Source organism: Wyeomyia smithii, chromosome 2 (assembly GCF_029784165.1).
Source record: "Wyeomyia smithii strain HCP4-BCI-WySm-NY-G18 chromosome 2, ASM2978416v1, whole genome shotgun sequence".
Classification (NCBI taxonomy): Eukaryota; Metazoa; Arthropoda; class Insecta; order Diptera; family Culicidae; genus Wyeomyia; species Wyeomyia smithii.
In genome coordinates this window covers 92,420,822-92,438,941 of record NC_073695.1, presented here as the reverse complement: position 1 = coordinate 92,438,941, position 18,120 = coordinate 92,420,822, and the positions used below count along the sequence as shown (strand labels likewise).

At 37.2% G+C, this 18,120-nt stretch overlaps 1 protein-coding gene and 1 pseudogene across 2 annotated transcripts; both read right to left on the bottom strand.

Annotated features, from left to right (window-relative positions):
- Positions 1-6,444: 6,444 nt before the first annotated feature.
- On the bottom strand, positions 6,445-7,456 carry LOC129725054 (nucleoside diphosphate kinase). Of its 2 annotated transcripts, none has more exons than XM_055680453.1 (3): positions 7,297-7,456; positions 7,028-7,158; positions 6,445-6,894 (listed from the first exon to the last, which is right to left on the bottom strand). In XM_055680453.1, exons 2-3 carry the CDS (start codon positions 7,154-7,156, stop codon positions 6,562-6,564), a joined length of 462 nt encoding a protein of 153 aa, XP_055536428.1. In that variant the 5' UTR covers positions 7,157-7,158; positions 7,297-7,456; the 3' UTR covers positions 6,445-6,561. The 2 variants fall into 2 exon arrangements, with proteins under 2 accessions (XP_055536428.1, XP_055536427.1); XM_055680452.1 differs by having other exon boundaries at positions 7,028-7,235; positions 7,297-7,442.
- A 3,341-nt stretch (positions 7,457-10,797) lies between these two features.
- Positions 10,798-17,261, bottom strand: LOC129725035 (uncharacterized; annotated as a pseudogene).
- Positions 17,262-18,120: the final 859 nt, after the last annotated feature.

Below are 18,120 nucleotides of genomic sequence, written 5' to 3'. Positions count from 1 at the left end.
TATAAAATCTGTAGGCTTATGCGTGTCTGTATCGCAACACAGAAAGTCTGTATAATACAGATTTGTCTGTATATCTGGCATCTCTGGTTGTGAGCCAAACGAACATGTCAAAATTCGAGCCAAACGAACAAGAAAGGTAACACACTAAAAGGTATTGCAAATGAATGAATTGAGAATGCTCCAAAGTTGCTTCATCACAGTGATTTTAAACTGGTGGTTCACAAACCCTTTGTATGTCCTACAGAATAATGATGAAAGTATATAAAATTAAACATAAACATAAAATTTAACACCTTTACGGTTTTTGTGATGCACTTTATTATTCCCCAGGACTTCCACCGTCACCATCAGTTATACGAGCCGAATAAAAAAGTTAGTGAACATTGCGCTTTGAGAAGAGACCTGGCACCTCTGATATGTGAAACCTAGTTGCCAAATCAGCGGTTATTTTTCATCGCTCATCTCTCCCTCTGAGGATCTCTAGTCTGACATAAGCAAATAACATAGAGATACCAGCTAGCTGGGATGTCTTCACTAGAGACTGTGTTATAAAGAGTTACGCAAAGAGAAAAGCAGTAAATATGGCAACCCTTTGCTAATATTCTATTCCAAACAATTCTGGCAACCACATTTAATTTCGCATGACTTTTCATACGCACTAGAAAGTGTAATGAAATTCCGAAACTTTGTAAGGATATATAACTGAGTGTCAAAGCTTGTTTATACATTTTTTAATTTTCAATGCATCACTCATAATACAAGCATAACAAACACATTTTCCGTTCAAACCATAATTGCACGTGGTTCACAACAATTATACTGATTACAATACACATTCTGTACGAAAAGTAACACTCCTGAGTTCGTTTACTTTGCACACTTGGAGCCTCGATGTGACGGTTCACTTGGAGTTTTCGACCTCACTCTTTGCGTTAGCAATGGGCGATATTGTATCGGTATCGGAAGTATGGATACTTTTGATGCGATACTTCGATTTTTTGAATCGATACACAAGCGTCCGATATTTGACCGTATCGATACTGAAAACCGCGATATTTGTATCGATATTCTTTTATGCATACGGACCAGCTAGCTGACATCCCGCCACTTTTCATACGCTATGTTATGCTGTCTGTCAGTGTCAGTGGAGCCCACACATCGTAGAACCGCTGCGATGTTTGCTGCGATAAAGCAAAGCAAATCGGATAGAGATGCCAGCTAGTTGATACGAGCTGGAACCACTGAAAAGCTGCCACTGTCAGAATTAGTATCGCACAAGTCTATTTGCACTAGCAAAACTTAGATGGGGAAATAGATAGAGAGAATGTTGTGAGCCAAACGAACTGTCAAAATCTGAGCCAAGCGCAGCATAGGGCCAAATTCAAAATTTGTTTTACTTAAACCACACATTTAAAGCCAAAAAGGAGTGCTCAATAATAACGTGTTCTCAAATACTTTCAAAAATAGGCATAGCTCTACGTTGCATTATTAAGCCACAAAACTTATATTGTTTCTCTAACAATTGATTAAAATATTGTTTGTTTACATTTATACTCAGCTTCATTAGTTTTTATTTGAATTAATTCTACTTTCTGCGTTAAAATGCATCCACAAACCCCTCAAACGAAATTCAACGTTATCAGAAATGATGTTTGGCTTCGATTCAGTTGGGCTATAACCCAACGCGGGAGCCCAACTTAAACGTAGCCCAACTAAACATAGCCCAACGAGCGAAATTTGACTGTATTTCAAAAACAAATATAAGTTTTCTGGTTACACTGTACAGATCGAATATTGGCAAGCGGAAACTAAAGCCTGTAGTACACTCTTTGTCTAATGGTCTAATATTTGACCTTCTGACATAATGGTCAAATTTATTTGACATCATGGTTGTTGTTTGCCCGTGTTTGCCCCATGTTAAAATCGGAGAGTGACAAATAATTATCTTTGACCAAATTTTTATCTGTCAAAAAGAGACAAATACTTGACGCTCGGTCAAAGAGTGTACTACAGGCTTAACTCATGCTTTCCGTCGTTACAAGTTAGAGTACAAGTGAAAAATAAAATTGCAATATTAATTAGTTAGAAAAATTCAGCGATAGACTTCACTATCTTATTTTCGCTAACATATCTAACTTTTTTATGTCATCAACTTCCTCATCAATTAATATGGAAGTGTGTCAATAATTTATACAAATAAGACGGGAGCTTCACTGCCCATTGGACCAGTGAATACAAATCTTGAAGATATAAGTTGTTTAATTCATTTGTTTGCCAAAGCTCAGAATTTCTGAATGCGGATACATACCAGAAAAACAACAAAAAGTCGGCACATAAAATTTTTATTGTTGGAAACCACCAAAATTTTGCTGATTTTTGGTGTGCTGTGCCTCCAGAACTCCAGAAATTTGTTCAGCAAAATGAAATTTGCTAATTATTCAGTAATGCTCAATTGCATAAGTGACAGGTCGTTTGCTGCATGTTCAGTAAAACAAAATACAACTTGCTGGTTGTCAGCTATGACAATTTGCTGTTCATTCAACAAAGCATAAATCAATTTGCTGGTTAACCAGTTAGTTCAAGGGAACCATGTTTCCGTCAGGCACCAGATTCCATCCGCCCATCGGATCATAGGCAAATTACTGTTGAACTAGAGATGTATGATTATCATTTCAACTTTTAAGTTCATCTGGCCCAACAAGGACTTAGCTATGGTCCCATATTCGCTATCAGGGGCTTAGCGATGATCCCGTACCAGCTGCACAGCGATTTGGCGCGTTTTACTAATGACGGCTTGACGTAAATTTTTTGCCATATCAATTCTTTTGCTGGATTCCAGCAAACATTCATTTACTGTTTGCTGTTCAGCAAATAGTTTCGCTGTATTTTCGCGAATCACTGAATCGATTACTGGTTTTCAGTAAATGTCAATATCAAAAATTCAAAAAATGATCTCAGCGATTGTATCGATACTTCTGGTATCGATATTTTTTGACCGATATTTTGGGTATCTCGATATTTTTTATTCTTCGGGTATCGATACTGAAGTATCGATACTCTCCGTCGTATCGCCCAATGCTACTTTGCGTATCTGTTCATAACATCGTCTGTAGTCTTCACCGCAGGGTAAATGCGAGGGAATGCCTTTCCCCAGATTTGCCAATAATTTTATTTATAAAATTTTATAAATTTTTTTTTTTTATAAAATTTTATTTGAACTGGAAGAATGCTGAAAAAAAACTGGATTCCAAATGAATTTACAAAATTCTGAGAAAATAAATTGTGAAAGAGCTTCTCTGTGATGGTAATTGAATCCAATATAAGTTTGAAATATGTACAGCAACTTCGGGCTTACATTTTGTTGAAATTGTAGACTGAAAATTTTCATTTACAGGAGCAAAATTTGAAATTGCGCAACCAGCTTATCACAAAATCAAGAAAATGAAGCTTTTTCCATTTACTTTAACTTTTAACAAAGGAATTGATGCAACGTTTTCTTGCATTACTTCTGTAAAATCGAACAATTTTTAAACTGCTATGCAACTGGAATAAGTTTGAAGAATGCTGCCTGTATATAATATCTTTGAGATAGATTGTTTTAATATAGCAATTATTTCTTTTCTTCATAATCTGATAAAATCTATTTGTTAGTTTCAGAATAAGGCTTAACTTACCCGTCTTTTTATCTCAACCATGCAATACAATCCTCAATTTGGACGTGTTTCATGCGAGAGATACAGTACTGAAAATGCTGTTAATAATTGCTACAATCAAATACTTATCATTCCATAAAATTTACGTTCTAAAAATATTTCCAAACCAGTCGGAGCTTGAGTGTCCAAAAAATCTGGATAAAACTGGCAGATATACAAAAAAACTGGAAGATTTTGGGATTAAACTGTTTGACTGGATCACTTAAAAAAACTGGTAGAATCCAGTTTAAACTGGAACATTGGCAACTCTGCCTTTCCCTATCCCTCGCTGTACATTTGACAGAGTATAACATCGAAGATATGAAAACGTCAAACCTGATACAAAAACGCCAATGTCGGTCGGATTATTTTCATTATTTTGCTGTTTCGGTTGGGGCTTAGCCCTTGCGCTTCTTAAGTAGACACAGTGGATCTGGTTATTATCCATAAAAGTGATGTAATCTAAGTAAAAAACTCTTGCAAACACAAGTAAGAAAACAATAAAGAGCAAAAACATCAGCTTTGACGTTTCTATAAATGGGGTAAAGGCCCAAGCACAATGGATACGTTTGCGTTGCGTTGACGGTAATTTTACAGGAAATGTATGGGCTAACTGTCAAATTGCCGCAAACGCAGCCGCAACGTATCAATTGTGTTTAAACCTTAAATGTCTTCGATTTGAAGACATGTCTTCCAATTTGGCATCGCTGTATTTGACAGATAGATTCTATAAACACTATATATATAGACCTGCCTACTGAATCGCAGCGAGCCAAAATAACTGTCAAACGTGCGAGCCAAAATGAACATAACGAAAAATTTGTATCAAACAAATAACAAGAACATAAAAAACCAGCGATTCCAGTGCTGCTGTCATTCACTACGCAGGTCTATATATATATAGTGTCTATAATAGATTCCCCCTGTGTGCAGGGCTGCCAAGTATACAGATTTTTCTGTATCATACAGATTTTTTGACCACGATACAGAAATGATACAGAATACAGAAAACATACAGAATTTTGATTTTTATACAGATTTGTACAGAATTTCAGCAATCGAAATTTTTTAAGTTTCGGTGTGAAACTGTGATGTTTCACAAAATGTTCGTACCAAAGCACTGGTAGCTCTGCCTCACAAATATTCAATCCGAACATCAGTTTTCAGTTTTCCGAATGCGTTCCCCGCATAACCGCCAAACTGTCCGACTCGATTTTCACAAGCAGTTCCGAATGGGAATTTGTATAGGTGCGAGTAGGCTTTAAAATCTGTTTCTTCGTCCAGCGTGAATATTTGCCTATATACCTGATTGTAATTATATTGCTTTTGCGTTGATGACAACCAACGCTCTTCTTTTGCTCTTCTATTACTTTTGTTCGACTCCTGCTGGGCGTCCGGCATTTAACTAAGCGGGAACTTATTTTTCTTTGATTTCTTCTGGACATCCGACATTTGGCTAAGCAGGAAAAATACCTGATCCGAGAGTACATAGGGAAAAACACGGCTATAGACCTGAGTTTCTTTCAGGAGACCACAACCCCAAACACTTGTAGGCACACGAATAAAATACAGAAAAATACAGATTTTTTTACGAGTGCATACAGTTTTCAAAATAAAATCTGGTGGCTTTGCCTGTGTGTTATGTCGCGGTTTCGGAGCTTTCCGTCAAATTTCATTCATGAAATGAGTTCAGAAACGTCTCGTAAAATGGTCTATAAACAAACCGAACAAACCCAATCACACAGAGAACAGACATTCATGTTCATAAAAAAAATTTGAAAGTCGTGTGTAACAATTTGAATCAAAATACGTTAATACACTAACGACATTTCTTGCCAAACATGTGAAAAGGGCCCATGTGCCATATGTAAACAAGCCAAATTTTCTCGTTTTTTGACCAATACAAGCGAAATCTGCCCTTGATAATAAAGTTTATTGATGAAAGAATTTACTCTTAATCAAACAATCTTATTTGTACGGGTAGATTAAGCTTGTATTCATTGAAAAACGTGAAATTGTGACTTTTTCACATATGGCACATGGGCCCTTTTCACATGTTTAGCGAGAATTTGTCTTGTGGCGCCGTTTATAGGCCCTGACGACTCGGTTGATATTGGTTTGGTTTTTACTTGCGAAAGTGAAGGAGGGAAATATTTTTGCTTTTGTTTTCACACATAAATTGACAATTGCATATGAGAATTCGCGTAAAAGCGAACAGCCCTCAGAATCTCTTACTTGTGTCAAGGCCAATTGCCCTATCGATATCAGCGCTTGGTTTATCAGACGCGAGCGCCGTAAAGCGGGAGCATTATCACTTACCGTTAAATGACGGTTGCAAGTTGTTACTCATCTTTTGAAAGTAGGATGAACGTCTGTTCTCTGTGTCCTCTCCTGAACGCGTTATGAAACTTACGAATGTTCTCTAATTCTCTGTTCACTGGCGACGTGTCTTATGAGCAACCTCTCCAACTTTTTTCTTGTATACGAAGCATGTTTTTGATCGATATTAGGGGATATTTGCCAATAACTAGATACGAAGTTGTTGATTATAATAGCTATCGACCACAATATATGTGAAAGTAGTCATGACGAAAATGGAAACGAGTGGCTGTAAATTGTATTGTACCATGAAAACGGTATACAATATTAAATATAGACAAGCCGCAATTAGTGGATGAAATCAATATTTTTTCTTCAGTAGTAAACAAGAGGTATGTTGATGACTAACCTCTGTCAAGGACACTTCTAGATGTTATTTTTCTAGAACATTACTTTGTTCTATCGATCTTGCATTTTATTGTTCATTTTTTCCAACATCCGGCACTAATTTCACGATGTTTGCTTCATAATTGAATTAGAATGTGATAACTCATTCGTACACCCATCCTTCATTGGCGGGAGTCCACGAAACCAGCTCCTTATCCGTGAACCATAGAGCGATTTCCTTATTTGCAGATTCTACGGCATCCGATCCATGAATAATGTTGCGACCAACCTGAATGCAGAGATCTCCTCGAATTGTACCAGGAGCCGAGTCAGCTGGATTGGTAGCACCCAGAATTTGACGCCCTGTTTTAACTACATTCAGTCCTTCCCAGACCATTGGAACAACTGGCCCAGAGCTCATGTAGCTGACCAACCCAGGAAAAAATGGACGAGCTGAGAGATCAGCATAGTGCTTTTCAAGTAAGGCCTTGTCCGGCTAATTGAAAAAAAAAAAAAAAAAAACATTTTACTATTGAATAACGCTTTTAAATTCGCACTAATTCAAACACGCGGCATGCTGCTTTTTGGGGTTAGGAAGTTAAAGATTCGAGATAAAAATCGATACTAACCCACATAAACTTGAGAGCAACTAGCTTGAAGCCTTTTTGCTCAAAACGTTTGATGATTTTGCCAACTAGTCCCCGCTGAACACCGTCTGGCTTGACCATGATAAATGTACGTTCCTTGTTAGCGGCCATGACTGATGAAAACAACGAGAAAAATGCAAGAATCGAACCGATCATATAAAATGCACAACACGGAATGTTTCGAATTCAACTAGATGTAAAAAATAGAATAAATTTCGTCTACTAGAGATGCCAGATGTGTTGGAACATACCCTAAAGAGTTAATACTACAATTAGATTACTCCAAACCCGTGAAAAAGTACGAAAACCTAAAACCAATATGTTATTTATTTTAATTTTAATTGAACTATTGAGCGTTTTTATAATTTGTTAATAAGTTTCAAAATCTTGCATCTTTGTACCAGTCAGAGTTGCCAGATGTTTTTAAAAAATGTTTTCAACTACTCGAAAACCAGAAAAATCTGCTTGAAATCAGAAAAAATATCTACACGCTCAGTAAGTTGAACTCTAAATTGCATATAATCATACTTATTTTTATTAAAATTGGATCTACACGCTCCTTTAATTTTACTCTAAATTGAGCAACTTTGACTCGATTTTAAGTTGTCTATTAAAACGTCAAAAATTGAGTAAGTTTCGTTTACCGAACTGAGTAACAGTTACTCAGATTGTCATAATTTTCTGTTTTACTCTTTTTTTGAGTGGTATTAAAAACATTTGAAAACGTTTCGCCTAAAATAAGTTGTTGTTTGGAAAAACGTGTTGTATTGTTGTTTGAAAAAAGTGTTTTTTATTTGTGTATTAGAGTTCCTCCAGATATGAGAATGGTTATGGATTTTTTGGCATGTGTACTATTTAGAACCTCAAGTCACAGTTCCCGGGTAACAGTGAACCGTATTGCTGCGGTCATTTCAAAGCGGTTTTTCAAGAATAGGGCAATTCCTACTCAATTTCTGACACATGGTGACTCTACCCATAAATGAGTAATATCATTAAAACTCTGTTCAGAGTAGGTTCACTTTTAACGAAAGTGAGTGACATCTCACTCAGTTTAGAGTTAAATTTGACGAGCGTGTATCTCTCAAGGCCCAAGCACAATTGGCCCTGATGACTGTGTTGATATTGGTTTGGTCTTTACATGCGAAAGTGAAGGAGGGCAATATTTTTGCTTTTGTTTTCACACATAAATTGACAATTGCATACGAAAATTCGCGTAGGTGTGAACAGCCTTAAAAATCTCTTACTTGTGTCAGGGCCAATGGATACGTTTTCGTTGCGTTGACGTCAATTTGACAGAAACTGTAGGGATCAACTGTCATATTGCCGCAAACGCAACTTATTCATTGTTTTCAGCCTTCAGTTGGTTTCGAGGTCCGATGCTGGTACAAAAGAGATGTGCAACTTCGAACAAAATCTGCTGTAAATCCTAGCCCACGCTATTGCATTCATTTCTTGCTGTTCTATCCTAGACAGAAAAATACCCAAATATGCGTATTTTTGACGCAATTCAGCCCTTTCATGCGGGAAGGTACTTTCAGGTAAAAAAATTTACCTACTTTTGAGTACCTGCACGGAAGTCATCATTTAGGTAAAATTGGATACTTTGAATCATCAATATCAATATTAAGAACTCCATATACAATTTTTTACCCAAAATTAAGTATTCGTATTTTACTAATCTGTTGCGTTGTTTCCACCAATTTTCAGGCGTAATTTACCTGAACCAGTGAAAACATTCAGGTTTATGTAAGTTTACGTTGTTTTTACGTGTTCGCTCAGTAATATTTTCTTTGTGTGTATATTGATTTTACACTGTATCGTTCAAACAGTTTGCTCAAATAGTTTGGACATGCATAAAATATATTTTTTTTTGCTTCAATGACCGGACAAAAAGGTGATCTTGAATCTATCAAAATCAAGTTAAGATAAGCGCATTCAAGGGATTTTTTAGTAGAAATTCAGTAACAATTGGGTTGTTTAGCTATATCAGTTTTTTATGTCATCTGAAAGAGCTGGATTTTCTAAGCAATACGTGATTTTCAAAACTTTTCTATCGTTGTCATTCAATTTTTAAATCACAAATGAAAACTGCTCGAAATCTGCTCGACATCACTACAATGACAGTTCGCCCATAGAACAACCACATACCGAGGGGCAAGACAGTGAGTAAATTTGAATTTTCCGGAGTTTTTCTGAGCAAACCAGAAAAATAAAGAGTAAATCTGAGTAACTCTCGTATCTCTGATTATCCATCCTCAAACTTTTTTCCCACCGCAATTTACATCTTGGCTTGTCATTCACATGATGCTTTAATAAAAGGTTAATTCATATGGCATCGGGTTTGAAAAACAAAATCCAAATAAATGCGCTATTCCTGTAAAACTGAATAAATTCCTCAATAAATTTACCGTGACAGTTGAAACCGGAATTTACCGGCTCTAACTGGGATCGTCAAACGCCTTTGAACAATAAAATATTTTCAAGCTGAGAATTTTCACCAACAAGCATACAAATGTGCATACCTCTCATAAAACATGTTGGTTTGTTCCCACCAAATTACCTCACCTTATTTAAAATGTCAAATTCTTACGGTACTGTTTGTGATTTGTTGTTTGCACGAACGAAGGCCGGTTCAATGTATAACTACAATTCGGTGCGGGATCAAATAATCGGCAACGATAAATATTTCTACTGCATTCGCGAATTTTTCGTCGGACTGGCATCAGATTATCAATGTGGATTTTGATCAATTCATTCCGCAGAGTTAGTGATTTCCTTGGTGAGTCAAGTGCACAAAAAAGGGTTTAATTTTCCAGCTATCAGTGGACTATATGGCCAAGAAACGGAGGATTTATGGACTGAACTTCATGTGACCATCGACCATCATTATTTTACTCGCCACAAAACCGAGCAACCAGTCTATATATTTGCCTGCAGTCTATCGACGTTGTCTTCAATTTACTAGATCCTTCTGCAAGAAGGTTTCCTGATGCAGGATGATGTGGTCGTCAAAAAATGTCCTAAAAACACTCCAGGAATCTAACCATTTGAATATTCCACTAAATTTAAAAATAGCGAAACATTATTTTCCCACAAGTGAGAATTTTACAGGAATCTTTTGTTGATCGCGTGTTATACAAACTGTTTATCATATTTCATTTTAGAGAATTCAAATGGATAATATTCGCCTGTCCGAGCACTTGATTTCCAGCGAGACAACCCACACACTTATCCTCGTTTTAATTGTTCAGTAATTTTTATTACGGTCATGTTCAGTAAATTTGGAAAAATATTGATCATTTTGTAATTTCCTCAAAAATAACTGATGTCGGTTCAAGTTTTCACCGAATTACCGTTATACAAAAGGCACTTGACGAGCTCAGCAAAAAACATTGCTGACCTTTTCTGTGAACTGTATGTTCTGCACTTTCATAAAGTTCAGTAAATATTTGACGATCTGTCAGCACCTACCTAGGTGTTGCTGAAAACCCTTCAATTGATTTACTGAACTCTTGATGTTTGTTACTATACTGTTCGGCAATTTTTCTGCATCTGTCAAAACGAAACATCAAAAGTCCGTCATTTTGCAAATATTCAGAGTTTCGTAGTTGAGTTTTTAAAGTGTTTCGCGTATGATTTTCAAAAAAAAATTAAAATGGATATCGTACTTTCACATCTACAAGAAAACGACGTGGAAGTACACGATCTATTCAGGAAGTTGTTATTTATCAAACATGTACGTATTTGTGTATATTAGTTGAATGTTTCATATCATGGCACATCCGCGACAATGATTTCACCCAAGATTCTATCTATTACGATTGAGTTAATGCAAATCATTTCAGTCAGCATATGGAAATTTTTCCACCACAGGAGAGCACTAGAAGCCTGCAAAAAAAAAGCCTATATTCATCATAACATTAAACGTATCAAGTTTTTACTTGAATGTGCTGGGAACACCAGTATAATCGATCCAAACAATCCGAAATACCTTTATAAAATTATTCAACGGTTGTAATAGCAGCTTTCACAATGGTCGTATTCATTTTTCTCTTTTCGCTGTACGTTTATAGAACGCTGGGTAATTTTTGACGAATCGTCAGCTTTGTAAATTTACAAAACGCTCGGTAATTCGTGACGAATAGTCAGCATTGTAAATACCGACTCATGCAGCAATTTTTGATGAACACTTTGTAAATTTTTACTGAACTATCTTCTATGTTTGACATTTCAGCGAGAATGAAAAATTACTGAACACTCGTCAAGCAAATAAATTACTGAACAGATTGCTGATGGCTCAGCTGTTGAAAACTCGTTGAAAAGATTGCTGAGTTCGGTAAAAGAAACTAAGTGTGCAAGCACTGAAGATCCTTTATAAGGAAGTAGAGGAATGTGTTTCTGTAACGGCGCCCATGTTCGAAATGTTTCGTGACTGATATTTAATAGTTTAAAGCACTACTTGCAGAACAAGACACCGCGAAAGGAGTGTAAAAATTATACAATATTGAATCGATAGCAACTGAGAGATTAACATCTCAAACTCTTAATCGGATTCTACGCGGTAATAACGGATTCGCTTGTTCGCTTTTGTTTCCTTGCAATGTTGAGTGGTCCACTGTGTTTTGTTGGAAGCGACGAAGTCGATCGGAAGACAACTGTTGCCGACCTTGTGTCAACATCCACAATATTGTACATTTTTTAATAGTTTTGATACGTCCATTTGTGAATCGTATTAGGAAGGTGTGCTTGTTACCAACTCTACTACTTTGCAAGTTTAGATTTTCGTAACAGTTGGCGAACAATTCACTTGCTTCGTAAACTGGAGTGCTTGAATCATCATAATTTACCCCATATTCTGATCCAGAGCAACATTTAACCACAGACAAACAGACGTACCACTGCATACAAAATTCTAAGAAAATTGTGGTTCCGACTAACTTGTGCGACACCTACTGGACATATTCCGCAAAAGATAAACCTTCAGCTTTTCTGCTGATTTTGGCAGCACGGTGCTCGAATACTGTCAACTGAGTTCAAAAGAAAAGGCACATCAGCGCCACCACCGCTGCGGCGGGAATATTCCGCATAACTGAAACTCATTTGAAATGACCGGTTTTTTGATCCACAGAAATAAATCTCGTGGTACGTCTGTTTGTCTGTGATTTAACTGTTGAGCTTGAGCATAAATTAAACTCGTTGAAACCGCAGTTTTCCTTATTCTGTTGGTGATGAAACCCGTCCTCTGTTTTCGATGTTTTATCTGTACTCTCTTCGTCGTCTGATACAAAAAAGCAGTTTTGCACTTCAACAAATTCAGTTGTGTCTGGTCTGATTGGTTTTACACTTATTGAATCGGTTAAGTCAATGCTTTCGTCATTCAAACCAAGGCCCAGTAAAACGTGCCGAGCAAATGACATTGCTTTTTCCACTGCGTTTTTGAGGTCCTCATTTGATGGCATTGGCTGGTCGTTTTGTTTAACATTCGTTTTTAGCAGCGCTGAAAAATTGACGTTATTTCTCTGTTTGTTCATTATGCACATTTTCATTTGAATTCGCCTTAGTTTTTCTGTTAGCTCTTTAACAGTAAAGTTAACAACGGTCTGGTTGGTTATAGACATTGATCTTAATTGACGAAATAATTTTTCGCATGGTTGGCTAGATAAGCATTCAATGACACACTGTTCAGGTGCTTCTCTTTCACGGCAAGCAATAATAAAATCAAGTAACGCATGCGAGTTGAGCTCCAAACAAAAATATGCATTTGTTGTTATACAAGTTTTCAAATTATCATGGTTCTGAAGGCACCATTTTCTCCATCCACGTACAATAAAATTTACCACCCTGCGGAAAAACGACAATTTCTGTGTTTCTCATGAATATCCGCATAAAAAATACAGTTGTAGCACATACATAAGACATACGTAACACTCAGGAAGAAATCTCCCAAAAAAGTTGGTACAAAATAAACTACTCGAAAGTACCAACCTCCGTAAAAAAAACCTCTGTTTAAATTGTTTTTGGAGGCAGTTTACCTGCGCAGCCCTGCATTTGTCTCGTTCCTACTCGAAAAATGCTGCATTGATTTTTAAAATAACTTTTTGACAGTTCCTCATAGGATTTTCTTTGGGGCTCGATAAGGCCGAGAAAAAGAAAATTCATTTTGTTCATTATTTATCGAGCAGTGACAGGGCGAGGTACGGAGTACTATGGGGCAACGTGTACCAGAAAAAAACGCCAGTGTTACGTATGTCTTATGTATGTGGTTGTAGTGTTTTGTTTTGGAATAGCTTTTACAATAGAGAACCTTTAAATTAGGCTTCAATGTAGTCAAACAAACAATATCGCATGCTAGCCTAGATGGCCAATAGCGGTCTCGATCAACCAGATTAGTTGAGAGAATTCGTCATCGACATTGTTTTCGACACATTTAGCAAGTCGCAGGATAAATCGTACAAAAATTACGTAACGCTCTGGATAGGGGGGAGGAGGTCTAAAATCTGGATTTTAGACCTCCTCCCCCCTATGTAACGATAAACGTTTAATATGACTCTCCTAATAAAATTACGTAATGGTAATGCCGAACAACTTTTAAAATTTCACGAAATATTACAGTTATATAACTGTCTCAACTATCCCGTCTCCCCCATATGTAACAATATGTATCGAAGACTCAACCACTCCCCCCATTCATGCTTTATGTAATTTGTGTACCATGCCTAAATACAACAATACACCGTGTCCCAGCGCTGGGTCGAGAAAATTTTCAACCAGAAAATATTCAGTTGCGGTTGCTTTTTGAGCGGTAAACTTAGGTAGTCTTTTTTGACACAGGACTGTTTTATGAAATTTGTTCACTTTATAAATAGAACTTACCATATATCATAGACTCGTTCTACAAGTGTAATGTCCGTTTCGATGAATGATCGGTACATCCGATTCATCATATCGAGGAACATTGCTGTTCCTTCACTAAGTTGAACGTTATCTCTAAGACAGTGCATCACATTCGGATTAATAAGCTTCAAAGTCGGCCGAAACTTCATTTTATCCTGAAGCTCAATATCAGAGATACACAGACCGTGCTTATCTTTGCTTTGATTATTTATCAAATCCCTGAGATGGTTTTTAGTGATCACTAGATTACCTATAAATGTAATAAGTATTATGTGTAAAATAAACTCATCGTTCATATCAAAGGACGTCCGTCGTTTAGGGGATAGGAGGATCAAAGGAAAACCATGGAAGATGGGAGGTGGGGGCATCAACAATTCCGAAAAATCTTGGAGGACCTTTGTAAACGGAGCCAAAGGAAGTATATTTCTTCGAATCCTGAGAGGTAAGATTGCAAAATTTACTACTCTGACTCTTACCTTCGAATCAGTATTGTTCCAGTTGAATTGGATGAAACGGGAACCTCACGGCATTTGACTCGGCTGTTATTAATATATTCATCGATTGCGTGTCGCAGTTCGTAACGCAGCGCAGAATGTGTTTTTTAATTTTTTGCGTTACGTAATGTATGAATGATCTCTATAACATCGATCTTCAGTGTAGTAAAATTTGCATTCTTAGCACTCGAGCGATTTCCAAAGTATTTTCTTACCAATCAACATATCTCCGTTCAAAAGTCGGTTCCTAAATTTATTAATGGTGTGTATCATATCCTGGACATTGACGGGCATGTTTGTGTGGCTGGTTGCTCTGAACCATTTTCCCCAGCACGAGGGAACTCGTGTTTTGTCAAAACCGGCTCGATATTTTATGGCTTTTAACAGACGTTAATCTCCATCAGAAGCATGAGCTACTACTGTAATGCCTTGATTACCTAGTAGGCTTTTAGTGTAAATCCATCTTTTTAATACATCGCTATGTTCAAATTTATTGTTGCTGCACGTATGAAATAGTACATACGGAGCTGCTCCGGATACCAGAGGTACTGCTAGTTGCACATAGGCATAGTTACCTATTGAGTAGGTCCTGAGGTCACTTACCATTTTATGAGGGGTTTTTGCAAGGAAAATGTGTTTCCTAGGCATTCCGTTAGAATCCAGGGGTGCTACTAGACCTCTGATAGCATCATTGTTGTAGTCATACTCAGTGGTGGCAGTAATTCTAGTGCCATCTTCACACAATGTCACCATCATCGGATATTCATGGCTTACTAAATATTGTTTCAGGCCAGCGATATCAAGTTCACCTTCGAGAATTCGCATGGTGTATTTTTTCATATGCCTTTGTATTGTTTTTTTAGTCATCGTGGCAAGGTTCGAGCTCAAATATTCATATTGCGAATTGCCAGCTGTCAGGTATTGAAATGTACAAATATCTTTCTCAAACTCAGTGTAACGTCTTGAATGTATGTTCGTATTATTTATCCTGGAATTCATGCTTACAAGAGTATTGAGGAATTTCGAATCCTTAGATGTAGTGTTATCCAAACAACAACTAGATGAGACAGTGCCCAAAATAGAACTGTGTGCTATAAATAAAAAAAAACAAAAAAATGAGGATATGTTTTTACTATATCATACGGTTTGTAAACTATTTGGCTCCAGCATATCTTCTTCGACGTAGTTCTTACTGGTAGTGAAATCTGCTGCTGTACTTATATCAGTTTGGGAAACAGGTGCTATTCTCGGTTCTATCAGAAGTTGTATTGTTTGACTGAAATCGGAACTAATAACTGAGTCGTTATTGTTGGCACTATCGGAAGATATTTCAAAATCTTCAATTTCGTTTTGTAGTTTTATGCCGGTTACTTGTAGGGTGTCGTAGCTGCCGTCGTTCTGGTTCAAAAAGATCTCACATGAAACATTACGGCTATGTGCTGTAAAATAATTTAAATTTATTATAGTGTTGCCGTCGTCCACAAAAGACGCGTATCGCAATAATTGGTTGGAGAAAGTAGGGTGCCCAAGAAATGGCGTGCTTTGAGCTCATTAGGTGGTACAATATCAAAATGTGAAAAGCGGGTTGAAACATGCGAAAATATCAGAAATATTGTGAACGACACCTTCTGTAAATTACTACTTACGATCAATTGATGAATTTGCCCCTCCTAGTATTTCCATTCCGCGGTGTTGCGTATCATCATTGGCATCCACAGCTGTGTCGATGTTAGAGTCTACAGAGATCAATTCTGTGAAAGAGCGATCCAAACTAGATTTATCAGGAGAGTTATTATTATCATCATCAGCAGCATAAACTTCATGTTCATGCTGTTTTTTATGGCGATTACTTCTAAGTCATACTCTATCCGGCTCGCTACCTCGCGCTGGACACTCTCTTCAGAAGTATTACTTTTTCTTGATTTTCTCGAGCGATTTGTTGTCTTATCATCAGGTGGTGTATTTTGGTGCTTGCTAATGTGTCGTAACAAGTTGTGTATCTGCCACGAGCGTGGTGGAAGTCGGGTCGATTTCACCTGGACATGATACCATAGCGATCAATGAGCCAGCGCATCCCTCGCCGAAAGAAATCTTTGCTGCATCCCACATTGAAACAGTTGTAGAATCTGCGAAACTGTTATGCTTATTAGAAAAGAGGTACCTTCCATATAAATAAAATTGGAGCTTACCTTTTCGAAAGGCAGTATTTAATGCGTTGAATTAGTTCCTTCATTTCCGTTTTTTGGTCTTGATTTATGATTCTCGAAAAATCTAATAAATCCCATTTGATTGACTGAGGCTGTCTGCTAAGGAATCGCTTAATCCCCTGATTTCTTACTGCAGCAGCAATGGTTAGAATCACACGCCTGTCGCCTAGTGTGAAATGAATTTTATCTGGTTGGTTTGCGTAGGTACCATATACATCGCGCATGGTCATTTCTCCATCTAACCAGTTGGAAATAAGCACAGCAGAACACCTCAGATCTTGCTCTATAGCATCGATGTCCGCATCCGAAACAGATTCGATTGCTTTGTTTGCAGCAAGACCCTGATAGTTGAGCACGTTCTGAATATGAGTAGATACTTTACCAATTTCTTCCTGCATGTGTTTCCAGATTTCCTATGATTTTTTTTCATATTAAAGTTTCAAATGCAATTCTGATAATATATGATACTTACAGTTATTGATACTGTGGAAAAGTCTCTAGAGGTATTCATCTATATTTTTCGCTTCTTATATTTTGTATCAGTAATCCGTTAAGAGCAAGTTTTAACTTTTTATTTCGCTTTTTATAGAAGTGAGAAGCATGACAAACTGCTTGATCATTTGTTTTGATTCAGCAATGCTGCTGTCCCACCGTTCATATATTTTTCTTGTTTTCAAGGTAATCAAAGATGTGAATCATCCGAAAGTTTCGGAGTAATATTGAGTAAATTAGAGTTACTCCCAAGCAAAAGACTAACTCAGATAAAAGCTGTCTCGCCCCTCGCCACATACTTAGACATACGTAACACTGGCGATTTTTTTTTTTGTACTCTTTGCCCCACATCACCCGGTACCAACACCAGCTTGAACTGCTCAACGAAAATGAACGGAATGAATTTTCTTCATCGCGGCTCTACTCGAGTCCATAACAAAATCCCTTAAGAAACTGTCAAAAAGTTGTTTACAAAATCAATGATGCATTTTTCGAGTGGGAACGAGACAAATGCAGGGTTGCGCAGGTACACAACCTCCATGAGCTACTCAAACATAGGTTTTTTTACAGAGGTTGGTACTGTCGAGTAGTTCATTTTGTACCAACTTTTTTGGAAGATTTCTTCCTGAGTGTTACGTATGTCTTATGTATGTGACCACACTCTGAATGAAATCACTGTTTGAGTTGTTTTTGAAGGCAGTGTACCTGCGCAGCCCTGCATTTGTCTCGTCCCTACTCGAAAAATGCTGCATTGATTTTTAAAATAACTTTTTAACAGTTCCTTTGTAACAGGGGGTCACCCTGTACACACTTAAATTTGCCCGGCAAAACCCTTACAGGGCGGCCAGATACCTCTATCGGATTTCGGACTTTTGCTAAAACACAGAAAAAAAAACAAACAAAATAAACACTTATCGCTTTTTATTCCTAATTTCCTCTTGCTGTCGGTGGTGGGGGTGCTGCGGGAACATTGCTTCTCGTTGTCGGG